Consider the following 26098-nt stretch of genomic DNA (forward strand, 5'->3'; position numbering starts at 1 on the left):
AATGTTCTGCACCTGTTCTGCCTGTCAGGAAAGCAACACAATGAAAGACATTCATTGACAGTTGCAGTATAACTTGGTATTAATGCTTTAATGATGGAAATGATTTTGAAGTTATGAGTAGTGTTAGTTTTTTTCTATTAATTCTGTATTTGACGTCCAAGTGGCATTTTAACTTGCCGGGAAGAGCATCAAAATAAATTCAAGTACTAACTATTTGCAAAACATTGATTTTGCCAAACTGCTGTCCAAAACTTTTGCCCATGTTTGAGGAAGCTGAAGGCAAATGCATCTTATATGGATGTCTTTCTAATATTGGGACACACTCAGAAATTACAATCTCCAGCATATAATCTAAACATAATTCACTAAACACTTAATTGTGATGCATTGAAAGATGTTCATTCAATAGTGGTTTCAGTATGATCTCTCTAACAATCGTACTTGTGTCTTCTATCTTTAGGTGGGAACAAGAACTCAATCTCAGGCAGCATCTGCAGGATATTGTAGCTGCACTGCAGGTGGTAAGTTATAAATATTTTATAAATCAAACATGGCTTGAGGTATGCCAAGTCATCTGAGTGAGCTTGTGTGCACGTGTTCCGGACTGGTTTACTGGGAGTCCGGTGTATATCGTAGGTGCATCACAATGAACATTTCTAGTTCTGGTTTGTTTTGGCAGCAGCTAAATAAAGATTGGAATTCAATTTCTTCTGAAGGCTAGCTCGTCTTTATCAGTCAGGTTAGGGCTATTTGGACAAACAAATCTAAGTCAAATGTATTCTCAAGTCTTGTTCCAATCGTCATCCATACAACAAGCATTTTCTTTCTTGTGCTATTGCTTCCCTGTCAAGAGCATTTTGGCCTAACTGTTTATAGTAGCAAGTTCTATGTTCTATAAGTTTTCAGTTAAAAATTTTCTCCTGAGTTTCCCGTTACACTTGTTCTTGACTGTCTAGCATTTCTAGCTTCCCATACAGGTCTTATTTGCAAGTGGAAACATTTCCACAATTACCATACAGTGTTGAAAAGTTTCAAGTGGAGGTGGAATGGTGGACTTGGCATGGCATTAGATGGTCATTTATTTTTTAAGTATTGCAAATAGATGTCTATTATTTGCAGCTAAGGGATTGATTTATAAGGCTATGTGTGGGGAAACTAATGTAAACCACTGATCAGTGGAAAGAAAGCTAAAGGTTGAACACAAGTAAATTACATTGGGAAACAAAAGGCCTGCATCAAAATGCTGAAAGGCAACTGGTCTTGCAAAATGAGGATGTTAACTACAAATTGGCTGTTGCAGAAATATAAACAGATCAAGTAATTATGGAAAAACTGGCAGATGTAATTATATGAGGAGAGGTAAAATTATCCACTTTGGTAAGAATAAAAACAGAATATTCTTTAGACACACAAGGGAAGTAAATGTTGATCAACAGAGGGATTTGAAAATTATGCACACAGTACAAAGTTAACATTCAAACTCAACAAGCAATGAGGAAAGCGAATGGATTGTTGTCTTGCAAATGAGGTGGAATATACAGAAAAATGCAAATGCTTTTAAAAAAAAAAGAAAGTAAAAAGCTAGCCACAATGTAGATATGAGAATTGTGAGAAGGTTTTTGTTGGGTAAGGTTGAGTGTACTTGCCTTTTTATTGTGTTCCATGGGAGGTTCACGAGATGAAAGTATTGTTCAAAGGTGGGCTAAGGGAAAGCAAGAGCAAAATGAGCCTTTATACTCCAGAGCAGGGGTTCCCAACTTTTTTATGCCATGGACTCCTACCATTAACCGAGGGGTCCATGGACCCTAAGTTAGGAACCCCTAATCTAGAGTTAGAAAATTAAATGATGAACAGGTGGAAGCATATAAAACATGAGACAGAGTAAATGTGAAAGGGTATTTTTTCTTCTGAGATTGGATTCATTTTCTGACACTGAAAGAGATATAAAAGGAGGCAGTTGGGAATTTTAGGCATAATCCAGAATGGAAAGTTTGGCTACTGAATCAGGTTTATTGTCACTGACATTGGTCGTTTAATTTGTTGTTTTGTGGCAGTAAAGTGCAGGCATAACAAATTACTTCACATTCACAAAACAAGGTAGTGTTCATGGACAGCTTATAAAACTGATGGCGGAAGAGAAGAAGCTATCCCTAAAACATTGATAATGATGGTAGTGAATAGAAAAGGGCAAGTGCCAGATGGTAAGGGTCCTTAATGATAGATGCCATCTTCCTGAGGTATTGCCTTTTGATGGTATCCTCAATGGTGGAAGGCTTGTGCCTGTGATAGAGCTGGCTGACTTTACAACCTTCTGTAGCATCTTTCAATCCTGTGCACTGGTACCTCTGTACCAGGCGGTGATGCAACCAGTTAGAATGCTTCCTACGGTACATCTGTAGAAATTTGCTAGAGTCTTCGACGTACCAAATAAAGTATAGCCGCCAGCATGCCTTTGTTATGATTCCACCAGGATAGATTCTGTGAGATATTGATGCACCAGGAACTTGGAACTGCTCACCTTTCCATTGCAGATCTCTCAGTGGGGATTGGAAATATTCTCCCAACTTTCTCTTCCTGAAGTCCACAATTGGTTCCTTGATCTTGCTGACTTTGAGTGTAAGGTTGCTGCACCACAAGACCAACCTATCTATTTCATTCCTGTATGCCGCCTTGTTGCCCCCTGAGATTCTGCAACAACAGTGGTGTCATTGACGAATTTATAGATGGCTTTCGAGCTGTGCCTACCCACATAGTCCTGAGTGTAGAGAGAGTAGAGCAGTGGGCTAAGCACACATCCTTGAGGTGTGCCTCAGTGTTCTTTTGGGTTCTCTAAAATGAAGTTAAGTTAAGTGGTTGCAAGAAGCAAATTAGTCTGGCCTAGTCAACATAAAATATCAGATCGTGCTTCTTGAAGGTCATGCTTGATAAAAAAGGACAAATAGCCTGTTGCCCTCAAACTTAAAAAGTAATGTCTGGTGACAATCTAATAGAATTTTGTCAGAGTAAACCTCAAAGGGGGTTCTCATTTAATGGGTTAGGGCAAAGCATTAGTCCATAGATTGAATATATTCATTTCAAAATGAAAAGTGGAGCTCAGTTAAAAATAACCTATTCACACACAATGGAAATGTGAAATTTGCTACCACAAAGAGCCAATAATTTGAAGTGTGTACAGTAGATATAAGTAAAAGGAAATGAGTTAATTTCATGAGCGATGAAAAGAAATTATGGAGGCTCCAGTGAAGTATAGTGGGTTTCCTGTTTCAGTGCTGTATATTTTGTGCATTTTGTGTAATCTTATAAAATTGTTCAATGCACTGACACCTTGTTTAGCACTCACTTTGAATTCCTAGGAATGAGAGTGCAAATTGACAGAGCTCTGAAAGGAATAATTTGCCTAGAAACAGAAATGTGTGCATCTTTTGAACCCTTTTTCTGCAATTAAATTTCCTTGTGGCTGGTCTGTGCATCATCATTTTGGCATAGTTCCATAATCTTTGAAATCCTGATCTAATGAATTCATATGCAAAAGATTTTTTAAAGTTCCACAATTGCACAGAGTTCTGAATCTTTAACACAGAGCTGCAGTTTTTAGTCCCCCATTCTCCATACTTTCCACCACAAATAGCCTGCTCTGCTGCAGAGGTTGCTGTGGTCCTTTTCATGATGATTTGTCTTTGGAGGTAGGCTGCTGGAGACAAATTCGAAATACTTAAGCTTTTATTATAGCTGAACGTATAAAGTTTTATTTATTAGCTTGTGTTTGAATTATATTTGATACTTATGACTGATTTCTTTTTATGTTTTTCTATTGTCATTTTATCATTTCATGTTCTATTCTCAAAATGTGCTTTTCTTTGCATTAAAGTGCTTCAGCTGACGATCCTTCCTGCTATTATCTCTCATTACTGATTTGTTTACTGCTTCCTTACTATTGTATTTTCAGTTTTTAATAGCTAGCCAATGTGTTTTGCATGTTCATCTGTACTATAGATGTCACCTTGATGAGGCTATTTCTCCCTGATTTTACAAAGCTCTTTTTATATTCTGGGGTACATATGAAATGGAATTCCAACAAGAGGGGAGTGTTGGAGCTGTTCAGGATTGTTTTTAATTTTTAAAAATTCTGATAATTTACTGTATGTAAAGTCTGAGCCAATCAAATGGTTTTCACTTAGCAGGAAAATGCTTTTAGTGTTGTTGCTTTGGCTCAGGTTTTACTGCAGTAGGTGCCGATGTACAGCTATACTGCATTTTCTAACTGGAATGTCATAACCAAGTCTCTACTCATTCATTTTTGCAGCCATTTCTGTGATTGGTTTGGGCCTGCAGTTGAGAAGGCAGTTACTGTACTTATTTGTCATTTCAGGATTCACAAGAAGCTGAAGCCATTCAAAAGGAGCTCAGTGAGAAAGTGGAAAAATTGAAATCCGAGCTAGTAGTATTTAAGGGCCTGATGAGTGATGTAAGTACTTTACAGGTGAGCAGACAAACTGCCAATTTAAACCTTATAAATTATGTTTCAAAGTTGATTGTGTTGTATATACATAAAATACCCATTAAAATAATAAAAGTTTTTATGATGCCAAAATTGCTTCAAGACGATAGCTGAAAGCAAAGTACCTTTTCCCAGGCACCTTTTCGACCCTGTGTGCTAGCTCTCCCTTTGCAAAGCAGCATATCTAATAAAACCCTTAACCTTTCCCTCTTATAATACTTTGTTTTGATGTCACTATCTGTGGTGCAGTACCTCCTCTGGTAAAACTGTTTCCTTTCACTAACCACATACTCCTTTATTTCCCCCAACCCCCATTCTTGTTATTTCACAGTTATTTCTGCATTCCATATCTCCCCCCAAAACAAAAACACCTCTTGCTCGCTGTGCTCACCACAAATTCTTGATTAATTTTTTCGTTCACCTCTTTCCATTCCTGCTTGCATGCTGCTGACATTGTCTTTTCCACCTTGGCATATGTATATACATGTATGATATATAATCAGAGTGAGCAATTTAGCCACTCAAGCAATATTCAATGAGCTTATGGATGACCTATGACCTAAATCCATATACCTGCCTTTTCTCTGCATCCTCTGATACAGTCAATTAACACAAACCTTCAATGTCAAATCATAAATTGACTCCAAGTCCATTGCTGTCTGTGGAATAGCGTACAAAACCTACTGTAGAAGGTTTTCCTAGCTTTATAGATTAAAGGTATGAGCTTGGTATTGGCAAGTGGATCTTTTTGAACAGGAGCATGGGGAGATTGTGACCATTACTTGGATGTGTGTCAATATTTATGTTCCATACTAGCCTCTTCTCACCTTAATTCAGCTTGCCTCTACTGACTGCTGTATTTCTATCTTATTTCATGCACTTATCTAGCTTCTCCATAAATAGTACTGATCTATTTGCTGCAATTACTTCAAGTTCTTTTTTTCTTACCGCCCTTAAAATAACTTATCCCTGAATTAGAACATTGAACAGTGCAGAACAGGAACAGGCCCCTCGGCCCATAATGTTGTGCTGAACTAAAAGAAATTAGTTATCAAATCGCCAACTGAACTTATTGCTTCTGCCTATGTAGTGTCTATATCCTTATATTTTCTGCACTTTCATGTGCCTATCAAAGAGACTGATGAATGCCATCATCACCCTGGGCTCTGCCTTGAATATCTCCTTTGAATTTACACCTTCTCACCTTAAATTCATGCTCTGTGGCATTAGGTAATTTAACCCTGGGAAAAGTGTTGCCTATCTATGCCTCTCCGTAATCTTATAAATCTCAATCAGATCTCCCCTCAGCCCCCACTGCCCCAGAGAAAACTACCCATATTTGTTCAACCTCTCCTTACGGTACTTACCCTCTAATCCAGTCAGCATCCTGGTAAACCTCTTCCATGCCCTACTCCAAAGCCTCAACTTCTTTCTTATAATAGAAAGATACTTTCTAACTAGATGTTTTTTTAAATTCTTCATTTGAATCATTGATGACTATCTTAGATTTGTGAAATCATAGAAAACTTATAAAACCTATAAATTTAGCCTGTGCTGTCACCAGATTTTTTTTTAAAAAAGAGCCATGCAACCTGATTCCACCTTCCAGCACTAGGTTGGTAGCCCTATAAGTCACAATTACTTTTAAATCTCTGACCTTGTGCAAAAGGAAATAGATCATTCCTATTTAGTTTACCTATCTCAGTTAAGTCTCGGTGGCTCGTTGTTATGTATTTCCACAAATTGTTGTGTAGAGAGCAGGAAAGGTCAATAAACTAGTTGAACAGTATATCCTCCCTATAATAGCCAAGAAACAGAATATAAGATCCTATAGTATGATCACCACAATAGTCCAATATATACTCAAGGTGTGGCCAAACTGATGAAATACACAGCTCTAATCTAATTTCCCCACTCATGTATTTTTTTTAATTGAGGAAAAGAATTCCTCTAACTCATGAGTATTGACTCTAACTCATGAGTATTGACTCATGAAGTCACTGGTTCATTCAGTCTGCTGACAGATTTCAAAATGTTAAATCTGAGAATTAACATTTATTTTTGATCCTTTTTTTAAAAAAAAAGACTTCCTTTCACCACAGCTTTTCCTGTCTATGAAAAGCATGATGTTTTTCCTTAGTAGCTGAATAGATTACTAATTGGGCAAGACCATGATTAGCTCAGTCTTTGTGCTGCTCCTGGTGAGGAAACAGCTGTTTTTCAGGCTGTGAAAGAACAAGAGCAAACTGCACCTCATCTGCATGCTACTACCCTGATGCTCTTTGCTGATCTTGTTTTACTTTTCAAAAGTAAGTACAGTAAAATATATTGAACATAAACTAAAATCAGAAAGCTGAAGTTACACTGAAACTGGAGCTAGTGTAGTGTTATCACTTGGAAATGGTATCTGCCGTGTGGTTTCCCACATGGATGATTCAAGGCCACATCTTGTTGGAAACAAACAAATTTGATTCTTCATGCAGTTTTAATGTTGGAAAAATATTAATGGTACATTTTGAAGTTGAATATATCTATATTGCTGAGAGAGAGTCTGGAGAGGAGATTCAAGCTGAAGATTTTGTGAGCTAATCATCTGAACAAAATTAGTAACAAGAAAGCTCAGCAGATGAAGAATTGTGTTTGACTGGATAATCTAGATAGAAGGTAGAACTGGCTCAGATGTAATACTTTTATTAAAACGTCATGTATCAAGTAAAGTACTGGTGGTTAAGTTTGTATTAACAGAAGCATCAATTATTATGATGTCACTTTGGATCAGACAGTTACTGTATCTTGAGTAAAATCCAAGAAATTTCCATGATCTGGAACTCTCATTAGTGTCACTTGACTAGTCGAGACTCCAGATGGTTATATACTATGTCTGACATTTCTAACTACAGACACAGTAATAATAGTGTACAGGATTTTATTGAGGTTAAAACATATTTATTCTGATGCAAAATTTAGTAGAATTCCCAGTGGAACACATATTTTTGGGGAAAAATTTCATATTTCAGCCACTTTTACCTAACTGCTGTACATCAAGATGCATTTGAAGGCAAAAACAAATAGATTCCCCACCCCCAACCTTTCTTGGAAGGAAGCAGATGTGCCAGTTGTTAAGTCTGGTGATTGATGTCTTCCTGGAATTTTTTTTCTGGCATGGATTTCTCAACTTGGATCTGAAAGTCTATTGTTTAATTTTTGTCTGGTAGTTTTCAAAGGAATGGACGCAAGACTGGAGGTTTTGAATAGAGATTTTATAAATAGCAATGTGGAAACTAGACTTCTGGTTTAAGAAATGCGGCCTAATCAAGGAACGTTTACAAAGTATGATAAAAATGAAAAAACTACTATTGTGTTAAGGGCAGCATTTGTGAAGTAGCTGGATCATAGTGATGTTCCATAGGTGTTTGATTCAGTCGATAATTTATCATAATACAATTGTTTTAATTTAGTCAGTGTAGATAACTAGCCGCTGCAAATACAATATCTTCATGGTTTTGTTTTCTACCAACAAAGAATTTAATTTTGTAGACATCCTCTTCATCAGTGGTCCAATTCTTCCCATTTACTTCCCCGCCCTTCCCTTAATATTGCTTCCTCTACCTCATCGTTATTCCTTCTATAGCTGATATTGCAAATCACAGAAATAAAGTCACCAAGTTACAGTCTGTGTTATTGTTATACTTGTGAAGCTAAAGAAGTGGTTTTGTAAAGTTTGAATTCATTTTAAACAGATGTCATATAGATTGATGAATGGCAAGTCATGCAATTATTTAAAATTGTTTAATTTACGTCAGGCATGATTTTATTAAAGGTTTTATGAGCTGCCTTCCATGTCATTTCAGCAAATGTCTGACTTGGATACCAAGATTCAAGAGAAAGCTATGAAAGTGGATATGGATATCTGTCGCAGAATTGATATCACAGCCAAACTCTGCGACGTGGCACAACAGCGAAATTCTGAGGACATGAGCAAGATGTTTCAGGTAAATGGAACTACAGTTGACCTTCACTAATCCGACTACCTGTAATCCGACACTGATTATGCTTAATGTGATTCCTCTGTAATTTGGCATTTTCACTAATCCGGCACTCCTCAGGTCCCAGTGGTGCCAGATTAGTGAAGGTCGACCTGTATTAGGATTAAGTTGATGTGCACATGAATAAAAGTTTTTTAAATCAGTGACTGACAGATCAATATATTTGCTGCACGGAGTGAGTTAAGATGTATTACAAATAACGACTAATAATGGAAGTATTTTTTATTATTATTACAAAATTGGTAGAAATCCTCCTCTGTAGTAGTATTAATCAAATCTTTACAGGGAGTTTGGTCTCAACTCGTGTAGCGCATCTGAAATTCATTCCTGTGTGCCATTCTTTAATCAGTATGTTAATCTGTCTTCTATTCCTGCTACTATACTTCCAGCATTGGACCACTGGGAGTATTGTTACCATTGCTAACACTTGGGATTCTGTTTTTGACTCTTTCTGCTCTTTAATCTACTAAGGTGACAACTGTCAGCAAAAAGAAGGAGAAGGAGAAAGAGAAAGAGAAAAAGCCCACGTGCGATGATGAGAGCTCTGAAACTGATGGGGATACCACACGGCATTCTGATGATGATGTGAGCACATCCCTAAATATAACTGATGAAATGAAGCGAATGCTCAATCAGCTGTAAGTAATGGTTTCCTCTGATCAGTTAATGCATTTAACATGCATTTACAGTTTTTCTTCTGTGTCTAATGACAAAGCAGCTTTCTCATTAATTTTATGTCATTATCTAGAGGAGGATTGGAGGGAGGACTATCCTTTGTAGTCAATTAAAAGATTTCAATTCTTTCAATTTCATTGTTTATTATAGGCAATTTAGCTAAGATTAGCGTACGAACAGAAGATAGCAGTAATTCTTAAAACAATAATGTAACATGGTGATCTACTCGTAAGAGGCTATTTGCAACAAATGGCACCGCGGTAGCATAGTAGTTAGCATGACGCTATTACAGCTCAGAGCGTTGAAGTTCAGAATTCAATCCCCAGAGTCTTCTGTAAGGAGTCTGTACGTCTTCCCTGTGGAATGTGTGGGTTAGGGTTAGGCTCTGGATCCTCCCATAGTCCAAAGATGCACCAGGTAAGTTAATTGGTCATTGTAAATTGTTCCTCGGTTAGGCCAGGGTTAAATCAGGGGTTGCTGGACATTGTTAAGGGTCTAGCCATTAGCAATGTACCATCTCTTTACATTTGATCTTCTACAATGCAACACCTCACACATGCCTGAATTAACTGTTGTAAAAGAAAAAAAATCTTCTGGTACTTTCTATTCTACATCTTCCTGCGTAGATGTGTTCTTGGTGATTATTTGCCTGGTGAGGATTTAAATTCACCCTGGTCAGAGTTCTAAAGACTAGTGACTATCTTGTTGGGAGAGGGAAGTCTATTAATCTTCCAAGGTGGCCTTTGTAGTGATGGAAGATTAGAATTAAATCCATCCTATGCCAGATATTGAAATGTAGCACTGAATCAAAATGTCCATGGGTCACACAACACAGATTAATTAGCAAATCCAGGTCATTGATCAAACTTGGAACTGGAACTAAAATTGTGGAGCTTCCAGTAAATTCACATGCTTCAATTTAGCTTTCATGTTAAAGCAACCTAAATTGTCATGAGTCAACTGGACTGTGACAACATGCATTCGTTTCCAAATCAAACCTTATTTACTTGCACAAAGAGAGCAGCATGGTTCCAGTTAATGAACTATTCTAAAATTTGTTCAGAATTGTCAATTTTATACAAATATTAAATGAAATCTTGTTCATCTTCTAATCCCTTATTAGCATACATAGAATAAAAATTATGATATATTTTTACAGACGTAAGTGGCCAATATAAACAACATGCTTTATTTGCAGTCCTTTATCAAAAGTGACCAACTATACTTTAGTTTAGTAAAGAGTAATTATTTTAATCCTTCATTAGCAGAATTATCTTACCTGGCCTGCTCATGTCCTTGCTATTTCACACTGTTCAAAGAAGAGTTTATTTGTCCAAGGACTTCGTTCTGTACAGCTACACACCACTTAATGCTTGGCATGCCACAGCTTCCACTGGTTGATCCTGAATGAACATACAGCAGGAGCCATACTTGTTCCGCACTAACAGTTTATACTTTTAGCTGATTAAACCCAAAGTAGTCGCCAAAAATAAATGTCCCTTTGATTAAACTGCCAGGACGTTAGAGCATTTTCCATTTATTAACATCTAACAAGGATCAAGTTGTCTCAAACAAATAAAGGCACTACATGTGGCTTTTTCAGTGTTGTGTTGGAGCTTTATTGCAAAGTTGATGGGTTACTGCTTATATCAAATTCCCCCGGGATTAATAAAATATGACTATGACTGACTATATCAAACATCCTACTGACAAAAGGATGTATTTCTTTAAGTAGCTTTATGTAACTGGAATATTGCGAAACAATAAGGTTATATTCCGTACATAGTGAGAGGACATAGGCTAGTTCCCTGAATGGTTGCTTCTGAACTTGGCTGGATAGTTGCAAGGTAGAAATATGGGATTTTAATATGGACATAATTAGTATACATTAGGTGCAAAAAAAAAGCTCTAGGCATCTGGCAGTACTCTGTTTCTCTTCCCACAGATGAAGCTTGATCTGTTCAGTATTTTCTGTTTTTATTTTATTTCTGTCAATTTGTCCAAAAAAGAGGAAAATTCTATTTTCTGACCCAATACTGTTAATACTACTTGCTTGCAGGCAGATCAAAGTTATACAGTGTGAAAGAAATTTAGAAGTTATACAAATGCAATAAAACAGTGATTTGCTGGAAAATCTATAGCAGTCTGATGTAGATGTGAATAGAAATAAGCCAAGTACAGGGCATTATTTACTTTTGGATCTTTGCTATAGAAAGGGTATTGGAATAATAAAAATTGCAGAACAATTTCATTAGGCTGACAACTGTGATGAGAGACTTATAACTGGAGAGTTGTTATTTGTGGTGGAACAGACAAAATTATTGGCATGCTCTTTAGTTTTGAAACTGGGAGGTCAAATAGTGAGATTTTTTTCACTAGTCAAATTGGGAATATTGGGGCTTTGAAAAATTGAGATCTTGAATGAATTTTTGTTGACATAGAGGTAATGCAATTGATGTGGTCAATGTAGATTTTAAGAAAGTGATTAAATTGCCACACTAAACTGCTAACTAGTTTAACTAATTGAAATGGAATAAGGAGGAGTCCAAGCAGCATGCAAGCAATTTAACATAAATTAAAAAAGATACACAAGAGTTGAGATGAATGTTTGATTTTTCATATTGGAATGTCATTTAATCGGCTTCCACCTGTGCTTTCTGAATTGTATCCATTTGCTACATAAAATCTAAAATTTAGACCTTCCAGTTATTTTAACAACTCCCTTAGATCTGCCCTCTGGCTATGGGTGCTTTTGCCATTGCAAGCAGTTGGCCCCTGTTAATTTACCTGTAAAACCATTAAATCGTTAATTCTCCCTATGCCCTTCTAAACAGGACAATCATTGCTTCTGTGAACAGATTTTGTGAGAGAAATATTGCATCCATGCTATTGTTCTGGTAAATTTCCACCACATACTCAATACTCCTTAAACCCCAGTGCTCTGCAGTGATTTATGAGGATTCAACATCTTTCTTTTGTGCTGATTAGCAAGCCAAGATCAAAAGATCAATTAGGAAGACATTTTTAAGTCTTTATAATTTCTTTACAGGCATTCTCAGATGTCTCCATCTTTGTAACCAACCCCTCTAAAATGATTAGATTAGATTATATAACCTTTTCATTTAACCTACAGAAATAAATTACTTTGCACATCCTTCATTTAAACTTCACCTACCAACTACATTTCATTAGCCTGGTTTTCTTAAGTTCTCCTACTGTCCTTATCGGTCAATATTTATGAATTTATGTTACCAAAAGGCTTAGAAATTATCCTCTCTATACTCAAGTCAAAATTTTTGGTGAATATTACAAAACTGACCATTGAGGAACAGTCTGGAAAGATGGTAGTTTACTTTTTGTTAATAGTTAGGAAATAATCCAGACAAGAAGAGCTGAAGTCCATTTAAGTTAAGATCATTTAAAGTCAGGGTTTAAAATCTGGGCATACAAAGCGGGTATTGGTAAAAGTGATCATTGTAAATATCCTTTAAATCTTGTATTGAAGGAAATCTATGGTTCTACTCAGTAGTTCTTACAAATGTCAATGTCACCTGTGCCTCGAAACTAATGTTGCATGCATTTTAAAAATTAATATTACACTGCTCACCCTTTTATTAAAAGGGGCCTTGTTAATTTTCCATTCTTCTGGGATTTGACCGATATCCGTTTCTACTTGAACACCAAGTAATTTTAGGATATTTCCTCTTTCCTAGGAATGTCTTCCATTATGTCCTTGTTTATGGTCTTTTAAATCAGTTTATTCAAAATAGTAATTTTGATTCCTGCCCCTCCCCACCCCCAATACTCTCATGTCCTCCCTTGAATGCCAGAACATTGGTCACTAGATGCTAAATTTAGTTCCATTCTTAAGTTAATTCTTGCTAACACTTCTATTGGAGAAAATGCAGAATACGCATTGTTTTACTTTTACATGTATCTAGAATTAATATTTTGAATGTTTTTCTCTAGGCGAGAGACATTCGACTTTGAAGATGATTGTGATAGTCTGAGCTGGGAGGAAAACGAAGAGACTTTACTGCTATGGGAAGATTTCTCTGAGTACACAAACATTGTGGAACCTCCTTCAGAGGTATCCTTATTTGCAAGTTAATAATTAAATTATTCTGGGAGGGTTTTTTATAGGGCTATCAATATTTTTTTTAACTCTCTAATCCTCCATGCTGTGTTAAGACAGTACACTTTTTGAGTGAATTGTGTGAATAGAAGGCAGGATTTCTTGAGCTTGAAATTTCATCTGAACTATTGAATATTTGTAGGTGAACACTTTTGTGCCATTCTGCAATGTAAAAAAAAGCGCATCCATTATTATCTCCCTTGCCTCACTGTTACTCAAATATTGATTTAGTTTTTTACCAAGTTGAATTTTCTCTGTGCATCTTGTTGATATCTCCATCTGCTATTTCTCAACAGCCAAAGCTAGGACAATGGATTCTTCCTTTCTGCTGGAGATTTTTTTTTGTGACTATTAGAAAGTGAGATGAATAATCCAGGTTCTGTTACCCCATTCTATATATACTGTACACTGAAATTTTTATCTGCAGTTAAAGTGGCAAGAAAGATAATGGGCTCTTTGTATTTTTTATATTTCAGTGGCACAGAAGTATTTATCCTTTGTATTTACCCCACGACCCCTTTAAAATTACCTGAATGCCATGTTGTATGAAAATTACCATAGTTTCTAGCCCATGTCCTTTATATATGAATTGTGTTGTCATTGATTACTAATTGCATCTCCAGAACTTATTTCTGTTCTAGAATTGACACTGAGCCCTTCACACTGTTCCCCATCCCTCCACTGCCAACCCAAGTGGTTTAGTTATCTCTAGATAGATTTGATAGTAATAAGGAATGGAGGAATAAACCTGTACTACTCTCAGGTTTCAACTTTAAAATTATGTATGGTGTACAAATAGAGATTCCTGATCATAATGCTAAGACTGAAAGACTAGTTCTTCCTATTTTGTGATCTGATAAAAAGAAGTTCTTCTTTGTGCATGCTAATTGGTGACCTTGTGTTTGTCATCTCAACTCAATCACTTAGTACAGAGTACGTCAGTGTGATTGAGTAGGAATCAGTCCTTTAATATTTTCTGGATCTTGGTTAAGAGTAGTTAAGCGTGTGTTGATATTTGTTTTTCCTTTTAAAGGATGAAACATTGGAAACAGTGATCAAAGAAACTGAATCACTCTTCAAGACGAGAGAAAAGGAATATCAAGAAACTATTGACCAAATAGAGGTAAAATTGTTTCAGTAAACTTCATCAGTTGCTCAAAAATTTCAGATTTCCTTAACAATACCAAGTCCATTTGCTGCTAAACAGACCATTTCTATTTGCGTTATATATAAACTACTTTTTTTTAATTTTATGTCCCTGACTGCATCTCTCTTTTTGGTATAGCTGGAGCTAACCAGTGCCAAAAGTGATATGAATCGTCACCTCCATGAATATATGGAAATGTGCAGCATGAAGCGTGGTTTAGATGTTCAGATGGAAACCTGTCGTCGGCTCATTAAACAGTCAGGAGGCAGGTAAGAGAATCCATTTTGAAATCTGCATGAACTTTGTAAGTGCAAGAAATTTTAAAAGTCACTGACATACACGATAGTGAAGCATACTACAGCTGCGATCCAGTTGTTCATCGACTTGACTTCAAGTGCTGGATGTGTGAATAATGAGCACTTTTCAGTGCGGCTGTGTCTGGATATTAGGGAGTAGCTGAAATTTACTTTAATGACCTGTTCTGTGTTCAGCACCTTTTCCTCACAGAAGGATCAAGACTGGGAAAATTAGGTGAAATGCCACAAGCACAATCCTATAGCTTTTTGCCTTTCGTGGAAAAATGCTTTTGAGTAAGGTACTGCCTTCTGTAAATTGCCTATATAAAAAAAAGGCATCTCCCACCAGCCATCAAAGAGATGAGACAAGCTAGGATTCTGTTCCTTAGAGGACGCCCGATGCCGACCCCCTAGGCCTGAGTCGACGTAGTAGTAGTAGTAGTCCTTGAAGGAAAGAAGGGGCATTGAAACGATGCTCAAAATGCATTGGTTCTTTAGAGTGTAAATGAGGACTAAGGGAAAATGGCCAGAGGATAATGACTTCATGTAATGGTAAATGGAGCTGAGGGAATGACATTTATTAAATGAAATGTGCCATCTGAAAAACTGGTGAGAAAAGATTCACTGCACTTGTTTAAAAAGAATTGGATTAATATTTGAAGGGAAGTTTTTGCAGGAGTTCAGCTAAAGAGTGATAGAGTGGAATTCAATATAAAGTACCAGTACAGGAATAGTCAACTATCTGTGCTGTAGGATTTAGTGAGTGATTTAAACAACTTTTTACATTTAAGTTAAAATTAATTCTTCTCTTTTTGTTTCTCATCCCTTTCATTACCCTATTTCTTCTGAACAGAAACTCCCCGTCATTCAGTTCCGCAGCAAGTAGTGACTCAGGAAATACAGATGATATCACAGATGAACTTGAGCGTGATGGGGAAGGTGATAGTTCTGTGAGCTGATGAATGGATACAAATGAAATGGACTCAATCTGCCTGTACCCACAGCAATCACCTTTTAACCCTATTTTTGCTACGGTGCAAAGGGCTTTGTTCATACATATATATAGTGAAGCCCTACGTGTTGGTGCTGTACATTTGTATAGTTGTACAGAATATCATTGAACAGAATTTGAAAAGCAATGTCGACTTCCCACCTGGTGCAGAAACCCACCACGATAACTACTATGCAAGTGGCTTGCCTTACACATCGAGAGCCTTCATCTTGTTGAAGGAGCTAAACTCCACAGCATTTTGAAAGAATGCTTAAGTATCTTTGAAATGCATGTGGTAGCTGATAAATAAATATTGTATGGGTTAAGGAAGTGGATTACTTACATTGTTTGTTCATGCTATGTGATAGATAGGATCAGCAAGGGCCTTTCTGGGTTTCTGCATATCCTTAATGTAAAGTGTTTGAATCTGATTAAACTGCTGTAACTAATTATGTAATTACTGAAACAGTGTGAACTGTCTGATGTGGTCTATTCATTCTGCACTGGAAGTTAATAACACCATAAAGCTCTTCTGCCATTATTCTCTGTAAACCGATGTTGCTAAAGAACTGGATTATGTGACTTGTACAGAATTATTATTTCACTGGGTAGTATTTAATATCCTAATATTGCCAGGGTTATGGGAATGTATGTACAAGGTTGTATTTGGGGATAAATTATTATAGAATCTACTATATGTAGGTTCCTCTTCGTATCTGAAGAACTGGATTAAATTTATAGATGGAAAACTGTATATTTTAACTAAAGGATGTCCCTTACTCTCACAAAAATATGAGAATGATAGTGCAATCAGTAGCACCTTGAATATACCTCTCTGAATTGTTTAACTTCATCACTACAGTCTGAGATTCTGAAAAGGGGTTAGATGGAGTCTACATTAAAGCCGCACGGAATGGGAACTAATTGTAGTGTCTAATTTGGGACCATGAATAATTGATGATTTATGCTTCTGTAAATTTAGCATTTTTATCAATTACAGTCTGTGGAATCCTTCAATTCAGTTTTAAACAGAACTAGGATACCTCAAGGTCCTATTATTTATGGATAAGGATACTTTTAAAAGAATGTTCTAATGCATTGTCCACTAACCAGTAATGGCTTCATGTTGTATATTGCTTCACTGATAGGGCTTTTGGATGTGAATGATCCAGAACTAGGTGATGCTACAGATAGTTAAGCTTAAAGTCTTTTATCTTTCTGATAGAGCGGAATGGAAGAATGTTGGTTCCCTATAGTCTTTTGCCCTTCATTAATTTATCTTGCATAGTATTTGTTTGTAAAATGAGTATTTGATTGTTCAAACTGTATTTCTGTACTCAGGGTGTGCTTTTATTAAAGCAAAGGCACTGGCATATTACCAGAGTTAAAAACTGACCATATAGTTATCAGTAACACCCTGTCTTGGGAAACATATCGTGAAAAAAGATGGTACTGAAATAGTAAAGTTAAAGTGCTTTGTTTTTAATGACTACCCACCAATAGTTTCCATTTGAACTTTATACTTGTTCTCATATTTTGAGAAATTAAGTGAGCAAGTGGCCTGCTAATTTTCAGTTAGTATTGATAGGCTTATTCCAGAATCTTGGAAAATTAGGTGGATCTTTGGGAACTTCGCATTTGTCTCAGTGAATTTTTGTGGGTTTTGATCATTATTAAATATTGAGAAGAAAATTACTATGATTGGATTAGATTCTGGGAATGAAGTCCTTTTTCATTAAAACCCTTCCTGTATGAGATGTAAATAAATTAACATAATTAAAGGGGGGGGTAATCTAATAGGGAACTATTCTTAGACGGTTTTTTGCTTGATGCGATCCCATCTTTCAAATCACTGTTAAGCTACATTCTTCAAAACAATTTATGTTAAAGCAAGAACGGTACAGTAAATTAAAATGGTGTCCTCTCACTGGTTCTAATGTCATGATTGATAGTATCAAGCTTTAAAGGTGGTTAAAAGATGGAAATGGGCTCTAATGTAATAGATGGTACTCAGCTCCTTTTGTTGGAGCCTCTGGAACATTGTGTCAAATTAAAGGCACAGGAGAAACTCCTTTACATCTAGTTTTTTTCTTAAATCTTACCTAGAAGAATGCTGACTTTGTAGCCAAAAAAAAAATTTAGCAATCTTGAAAATAGCCATATTATAATAAGATATGGTAATTGGCCCAAAAAAGCAAGTTTCTTGAAGTGTTACAGAATCTGCAATACATGATGTAGTTTACCTATTTATAAGTATTTATATTTGATCTTTGAATTGAAAGATGTAAACTTAAAGGACCCATAAATGATGGTTCCATATTACAGATTCTGCCATCTTTAAATATTGGTGACTCTGTAAGGAAATGAAAGTGTCTCCTGCATTTTTTACTCATGGATTAACGTTATTGAAATATGCATTTGTGTCATGTGGCAACTCAGGTGAGCAAAGTATTTCCATATATATATTTAATCTACATGATGGGATGTAGATGATTCTAAAAATGCTGGCTTCCACTGTCGATTCTTCATTGCCCCTGAGCTGAGAAGGCACTAACAGCTAACCAAATTGGTGGGTCTGGAATCATGAGATTCAAAACAACAGATTTCCTTCTCTGAAGGCATTAATGAACCACAAGGGTTTTTATGACAATCTGGTAGATTCACAATTACCATAACAATTACTGGTGCTTTGTTTCAGATTTGTTTAATTGAAATTACGTTTCCCAATGATCATGGTGGGATTCAAACTTGTGTTTCTGGATCAATGGTTCAGTCTTCAGTATACAAGTCAAATAATGTAACCAGTATGCTATCTTACCCTATCTAATGTCTATTTACATTATTCAATTTACCCACAGATTTAAATAGTAAAATAGGATAAATTTAATTAACCTGTCTTGAAACAGTCTTGTATATATGTGGGGTAATTTGCAAATTTGTTTTAATTCACTTGTGCCTTGATGGTGTTTTTTTGTTATTTAGGGGTCTCAACTTATCCAGCTAGATGACAATTTTACAAATTTTCTGTTGGAGGCAGGGAGAGAAATAAAAGTCTCATCTATAAAGACACAGCTAGATCTAAGGTCGTCACCTACAGGCAACAGGACCAGGGGTACAGTCATAATCTATAAAACGGCCTGGGCCACAGCTTTCTGTTATTGGCAATGGGTCCAGATACTTCAAATATGGCAGGCAAAACCAAAGTCAAAGCCTTCACCTGTAGAAGACAGAGCAGCTTCATAGACTTCATCTGTCTGAGACAGTCAGGGACAAAGCCTTCATCAATAGAAGGTATGATCAAGGTTCAGATCAGGGTTTTGCATCTGTAAGAGTGACAGCCAAGGTAGAGTTTGTAGTAAGTTCTAGTGAAGAAAAATCTGACCTGATGGAATCCAAACTAACCTGCTTGGTCAGTAGTTGGACTCCAAAAGAATGAACTATTATGTTGTGAGCAGAGCAAAGATCTATAAAAGAATGTGTGACCTTATTTATTGAATGCTAATTGGCATGCTACATATCTCTGACACTCCCTCATCTGGGGCCTGTTCACTGTACAGGACATTTTTCTATGTTTTTTTTTCATGGAGTTAACAAGGTGATTTGAAATTATTGTTTACCATTTTGTAAATAGTTATGTTTATTTAAAACTGTTTTCAAGACGTTAAATTTCAGAATTGTAATAGGTTATGTGATTAAATATTCTTCAAAGCTGGTATCTTGAAAGGGTAAAGAATTGAACAATATTGGTGTAAGAACTGATCCGACCGCTGGATACACTAATTTTGATCTCAGAAAATTCTGAAAATAAACTCTATTCTCTCCAGTTGTTGTTTCTGTGATGGTCTGTACAATTAATAAAAAAAAACTAAGAATGCTGCATATCCACTTGGTTTTGCAGATTGCAATCCAGGCAGCCAAAGATCTAATGTCTTTTGTGGTTATCAATTCTCTCAATAGTTGTCCTTTTTTCCTCTCATTCACTCTGGTACCTATAATAAGGATGGTTTTGTAGTGATTAGTGAACTGACTTCTGTGCATTTTGTTTTCTTATTGTAGGCAGGGCTGTATGGTGCTTGTTCGTAGGTATATACAGGTTATGCAACAAAAGAGAATTCTGTTTGGTCTAATATTTCAGATAATTTATCATCAGACTAGGAGTTCTCCAATTAAACTGAGTAGGAATGGAAACTGTGAGTAAACACCAGAGGACAAATTCTAGCAACTGATGCCACCATGTGGTAGAGTACAAACAATAACTTCAAATTTTTACTCTTTATGTTTACCATTTTATTTACAATTCCAGCACTTTCTGTAATGTGGATTCAGGTAAATTACAGTATTCAAAGTATGAATAAGTACTGTGCAAATCTGATACAAAGGTCTTAGGATACTGCAGTCACTGTGTTATCATCCTATTAGCAATGCACGCTAGTAGATGGCTGCACAAAAAATAAAGATGGCTTCTCACACAGTGGCACGTTCAAAATGCTGATTCAGGAGTGTTGTATTTGAACATTAAGTAAAAACATTAAACAATGTGGAACTGATAATTGGTAGTAAGAATACACCAAATCCAACTAGAATACATTTTGGGCCCCTTCTGAGATTTTGGGATTCCTTCTGGAGCCGTGAAGCACCATGGTCTCCTGAAATCAACTTAAATTTCACTGATTTCAGGTAAAGTCAAAATAAACACAAGGAACTTCAAATTCTTTCAACAGTTCAATTGAGTATGTAGAAAGGATAGATTTTTAAATTGTTACAAATGATGTTACATAGGGAAAGTTGGAGGCTATTTTGTTTCCATTATAAATGCTAACATGGTTTAAATCAAAATGTTGCTGAACATTAAACTAGTTGATCAGAGTGTTCTGAGATGAGTGATGAGTAAAGGCTTAGTGTTAATGTGTTGAATCTTTGATCTATAATTTCAGGAAATCTGAACAACTTGAAAGGCAGTGCACAATATTGAGCTAATGAACACAGACCAAAAAAGCTTTTGTCTTCAGTGGAGTGTTAGAGAACATCTGTGAACCATTTACCCGAATGCAATACAGCACCATGAGAAACTTGAGCAAATAAGCAGTACAAACTGAATTCAGAATACAGTACAAGCATACTGTACTACATCTGCGCCAAGTGCATCGAGATGCAGCTCCTAAGGGACCGCGTTACGGAACTGGAGCTGCAGCTCGATGACCTTCGTCTGGTCAGGGAGAGCGAGGAGGTGATAGAGAGGAGTGGAAGGCAGGTGGTCACGCCGGGGCCACGGGAGGCAGACAAGTGGGTCACGGTTAGGAGAGGGAAGGGGAAAAGGCAGGTGATGAGGAGTACCCCGGCGGCTGTGCCCCTTAACAACAGGTACTCCTGTTTGAGTACTGTTGGGGGGGACAGCTTACCCGGGGGAAGCGACAGTGGCCCTGCCTCCGGCACAGAGTCTGGCCCTGTAGCTCAGAAGGGTAGGGCAAGGAAGAGGAGGGCAGTTGTGATAGGGGACTCGATAGTAAGGGGGTCAGATAGGCGATTCTGTGGACGCAGTCCAGAGACTCGGATGGTAGTTTGCCTCCCTGGTGCCAGGGTCCGGGATATTTCTGATCGTGTCCAAGATATCCTGAAGTGGGAGGGTGAAGAGCCAGAGGTCCTGGTACATATAGGTACCAATGACATAGGTAGGAAAAGGGATGAGGTCCTGAAAGAAGAATATAGGGAGCTAGGAAGGGAGTTGAGAAAAAGGACCGCAAAGGTAGTAATCTCGGGATTACTGCCTGTGCCACGCGACAGTGAGAGTAGGAATGCGATGAGGTGGAGGATAAATGCGTGGCTGAGGGATTGGAGCAGGGGGCAGGGATTCAAGTTTTTGGATCATTGGGACCTCTTTTGGCGTAGGTGTGACCTGTACAAAAAGGACGGGTTACACTTAAATCCTAGGGGGACCAATATCCTGGCAGGGAGATTAGCGGGGGCTACTGAGGTGACTTTAAACTAGAATGGTTGGGGGGTGGGAATCAAATTAAAGCGGCTAGGTGTGAGGAGGTTAGTTCACAACAGAGGGATGGGAACCAGTGCAGAGAGACAGAGGAGTGTAAAGTGAGCGTAGAAGCAAAAAGTACAAAGGGGAAAAGTAAAAGTGGCAGGCCGACAAATCCAGGGCAAGCATTAAAAAGGGCTAAGAGAGTTGTAAAAGAGCGCCTGAAGGCTTTATGTGTCAATGCAAGGAGCATTCGTAATAAGGTGGATGAATTGAAAGTGCAGATTGTTATTAATGATTATGATATAGTTGGGATCACAGAGACATGGCTCCAGGGTGACCAGGGATGGGAGCTCAACGTTCAGGGATATTCAATATTCAGGAGGGATAGACACGAAGGAAGGGGAGGTGGGGTGGCGTTGCTGGTTAAAAAAGAGATTAACGCAATAGAAAGGAAGGACATAAGCCGGGAAGATGTGGAATCGATATGGGTAGAGCTGCGTAACACTAAGGGGCAGAAGACGCTGCTGGGAGTTGTGTACAGGCCACCTAACAGTAGTAGTGAGGTCGGAGATGGTATTAAACAGGAAATTAGAAATGTGTGCAATAAAGGAACAGCAGTTATAATGGGTGACTTCAATCTACATGTAGACTGGGTGAACCAAATTGGTAAAGGTGCTGAGGAAGAGGATTTCTTGGAATGTATGCGGGATGGTTTTTTGAACCAACATGTCGAGGAACCGACTAGAGAGCAGGCTATTCTGGACTGGGTTTTGAGCAATGAGGAAGGGTTAATTAGCGATCTTGTCGTGAGAGGCCCCTTGGGTAAGAGTGACCATAATATGGTGGAATTCTTCATTAACATGGAGAGTGACGTAGTTAATTCAGAAACAAAGGTTCTGAACTTAAAGAGGGGTAACTTTGAAGGTATGAGACATGAATTAGCTAAGATAGACTGGCAAATGACACTTCAAGGATTGACGGTGGATATGCAATGGCAGGCATTTAAAGGTTGCATGGATGAACTACAACAATTGTTCATCCCAGTTTGGCAAAAGAATAAATCAAGGAAGGTAGTGCACCCGTGGCTGACAAGAGAAATTAGGGATAGTATCAATTCCAAAGAACTAGCATACAAATTAGCCAGAGAAAGTGGCTCACCTGAGGACTGGGAGAAATTCAGAGTTCAGCAGAGGAGGACAAAGGGCTTAATTAGGAAGGGGAAAAAAGATTATGAGAGAAAACTGGCAGAGAACATAAAAACGGACTGTAAAAGCTTTTATAGATATGTAAAAAGGAAAAGACTGATAAAGACAAATGTAGGTCCCCTGCAAACAGAAACAGGTGAATTGATTATGGGGAGCAAGGACATGGCAGACCAATTGAATAATTACTTTGGTTCTGTCTTCACTAAGGAGGACATAAATAATCTTCCAGAAATAGTAAGGGACAGAGGGTCCAGTGAGATGGAGGAACTGAGCGAAATACATGTTAGTAGGGAAGTGGTGTTAGGTAAATTGAAGGGATTGAAGGCAGATAAATCCCCAGGGCCAGATGGTCTGCATCCCAGAGTGCTTAAGGAAGTGGCCCAAGAAATAGTGGATGCATTAGTGATAATTTTTCAAAACTCGTTAGATTCTGGACTAGTTCCTGAGGATTGGAGGGTGGCTAATGTAACCCCACTTTTTAAAAAAGGAGGGAGAGAGAAACCGGGGAATTATAGGCCGGTTAGCCTAACGTCGGTGGTGGGGAAACTGCTGGAGTCAGTTATCAAGGATGTGATAACAGCACATTTGGAAAGCGGTGAAATGATCGGACAAAGTCAGCATGGATTTGTGAAAGGAAAATCATGTCTGACGAATCTCATAGAATTTTTTGAGGATGTAACTAGTAGAGTGGATAGGGGAGAACCAGTGGATGTGGTATATTTGGATTTTCAAAAGGCTTTTGACAAGGTCCCACACAGGAGATTAGTGTGCAAACTTAAAGCACATGGTATTGGGGGTAAGGTATTGGTGTGGGTGGAGAATTGGTTAGCAGACAGGAAGCAAAGAGTGGGAATAAACGGGACCTTTTCAGAATGGCAGGCGGTGACTAGTGGGGTACCGCAAGGCTCAGTGCTGGGACCCCAGTTGTTTACAATATATATTAATGACTTGGATGAGGGAATTAAATGCAGCATCTCCAAGTTTGCGGATGACACAAAGCTGGGTGGCAGTGTTAGCAGTGAGGAGGATGCTAAGAGGATGCAGGGTGACTTGGATAGGTTGGGTGAGTGGGCAAACTCATGGCAGATGCAATTTAATGTGGATAAATGTGAAGTTATCCACTTTGGTGGCAAAAATAGGAAAACAGATTATTATCTGAATGGTGGCCGATTAGGAAAAGGGGAGGTGCAACGAGACCTGGGTGTCATTATACACCAGTCATTGAAAGTGGGCATGCAGGTACAGCAGGCGGTGAAAAAGGCGAACGGTATGCTGGCATTTATAGCGAGAGGATTCGAGTACAGGAGCAGGGAGGTACTACTGCAGTTGTACAAGGCCTTGGTGAGACCACACCTGGAGTATTGTGTGCAGTTTTGGTCCCCTAATCTGAGGAAAGACATCCTTGCCATAGAGGGAGTACAAAGAAGGTTCACCAGATTGATTCCTGGGATGGCAGGTCTTTCATATGAAGAAAGACTGGATGAACTGGGCTTGTACTCGTTGGAATTTAGAAGATTGAGGGGGGATCTGATTGAAACGTATAAGATCCTAAAGGGATTGGACAGGCTAGATGCGGGAAGATTGTTCCCGATGTTGGGGAGGTCTAGAACGAGGGGTCACAGTTTGAGGATAGAGGGGAAGCCTTTTAGGACCGAGGTTAGGAAAAACTTCTTCACACAGAGAGTGGTGAATCTGTGGAATTCTCTGCCACAGCAAACTGTTGAGGCCAGTTCATTAGCTATGTTTAAAAGGAAGTTAGATATGGCCCTTGTGGCTACAGGGGTCACGGGGTATGGAGGGAAGGCTGGGTTCTGAGTTGGATGATCAGCCATGATCATAATAAATGGCGGTGCAGGCTCGAAGGGCCGAATGGCCTACTCCTGCACCTATTTTCTATGTTTCTATGTTTCTATAAGGCTAATGGGTTGTACAGACTTCATTTCAGTAAGAAGTCAACTAGACATTCTATAATCAGTACACTATAGAAAAGAATGTAAATGGAAATTGATTCTAGGTGAGTGATGTGTGAGCAGAAAGTTAGGCAATAGAACATATAGCACAGGAACAGGCCCTTTGGCCCATCATAATGTGTTGAACCAATTAGAAAAAAAATCAAAAACACCCAAACACTAATTCTACCTACCTACACAATGTCCACATCTCTCCATCACCCTCACATTCATGTATCTATCTAAACATCTCGTAAAAGCTTGTAATGTATTTGCCTCTACCGCCATACCAGGCAGCACAATCCAGGCATCCACCACTCAAACAAACAAAACTTACCCCTCACATCCCCTTTGAACCTAACCCCTCTCACCTTCAATGCATATCCTCCCGTATTAGATATTTCAACCCTGGGAAACAGATACTCCCAGTCTGTCTATACCTCTCATGATCAGGTTTATTATCACTGGATATGTCATGAAATCTATTAACTTTGCAACAGCAGTTCAATGCAATACATAATAGAAGAAAATAAGTAAATCAATTACAGTATATGTATAGATTAAAAATTGTAAAACAACTGAAACAATATTTCTTCAAAAAGTGAGGTAGTGTTCATGGGATCATTGTCCATTTAGGAATCTGATGGCAGAGGGGAAGAAGCTGTTCCTGAATCACTGAGTGTGTGCCTTCAGGCTTCTGTACCTCCTTCCTGATGGTAACAGTGAGAAAAGGGCATGTTCTGGTGGTCCTTAATAATGGATGCTGCCTTTCTGAGACACCAGAACTTGAAATGTCCTGGGTACTTTGATAGCACGTGCACTGTAAACTAGCATCCTAGTAAACCTCTTCTGCACCATCTTCAACACCTTAACATCCTTTCTATAGTGGGGCAACCAAATATTGGCTAAAGAGTACAGGGAAGTTTGAAGTCATCTGCTGCTGTTCATACTACACTGGGGAAAGAAAGTATGAAGATGATGGGGATATGTAAAGTAGTGAGATTTGCCAAAATTTTAAGTTTCCACTTTGGCTGGTACAGGGACTGGATCAAATTTAATGGATGGGAGCTAATTCTAAGGATAAAACTAAATTGTGAAATGCTTCAGAATGTTGAAGCTGACAGAAATCAAATATCCTGATGTGTAATGGTGAACAAAATCATTCAAGATGTAAAACCAAGAATC

General features: G+C 37.9%; 1 protein-coding gene and 1 long non-coding RNA gene across 3 annotated transcripts in view; one reads left to right on the top strand and one right to left on the bottom strand.

The window, feature by feature from the left end:
• Positions 1-10981, bottom strand: part of LOC134337704 (uncharacterized) — a 64864-nt gene extending 53883 nt beyond the window's left edge. The window contains exon 1 of the long non-coding RNA XR_010016047.1: positions 10499-10981. This is a non-coding gene — a long non-coding RNA (uncharacterized LOC134337704). The remainder of the gene's footprint in view (positions 1-10498) is intronic.
• The window catches only part of iffo2b (intermediate filament family orphan 2b), a 34550-nt gene extending 14945 nt beyond the window's left edge, over positions 1-19605 (top strand). Inside the window, exons 2-9 of one of the 2 annotated variants that reach the window (XM_063032899.1) lie at positions 461-521; positions 4370-4480; positions 8350-8490; positions 9016-9182; positions 13189-13309; positions 14388-14477; positions 14640-14770; positions 15651-19605. In XM_063032899.1, coding sequence (XP_062888969.1) covers positions 461-521; positions 4370-4480; positions 8350-8490; positions 9016-9182; positions 13189-13309; positions 14388-14477; positions 14640-14770; positions 15651-15756 — 928 coding nt within the window. In that variant the 3' untranslated portion in view covers positions 15757-19605. The remainder of the gene's footprint in view (positions 1-460; positions 522-4369; positions 4481-8349; positions 8491-9015; positions 9183-13188; positions 13310-14387; positions 14478-14639; positions 14771-15650) is intronic. The other variant, XM_063032900.1, reaches the window with a different exon arrangement.
• Positions 19606-26098: the final 6493 nt, after the last annotated feature.

The sequence above is a fragment of the Mobula hypostoma genome, chromosome 25, assembly GCF_963921235.1.
Source record: "Mobula hypostoma chromosome 25, sMobHyp1.1, whole genome shotgun sequence".
Classification (NCBI taxonomy): Eukaryota; Metazoa; Chordata; class Chondrichthyes; order Myliobatiformes; family Myliobatidae; genus Mobula; species Mobula hypostoma.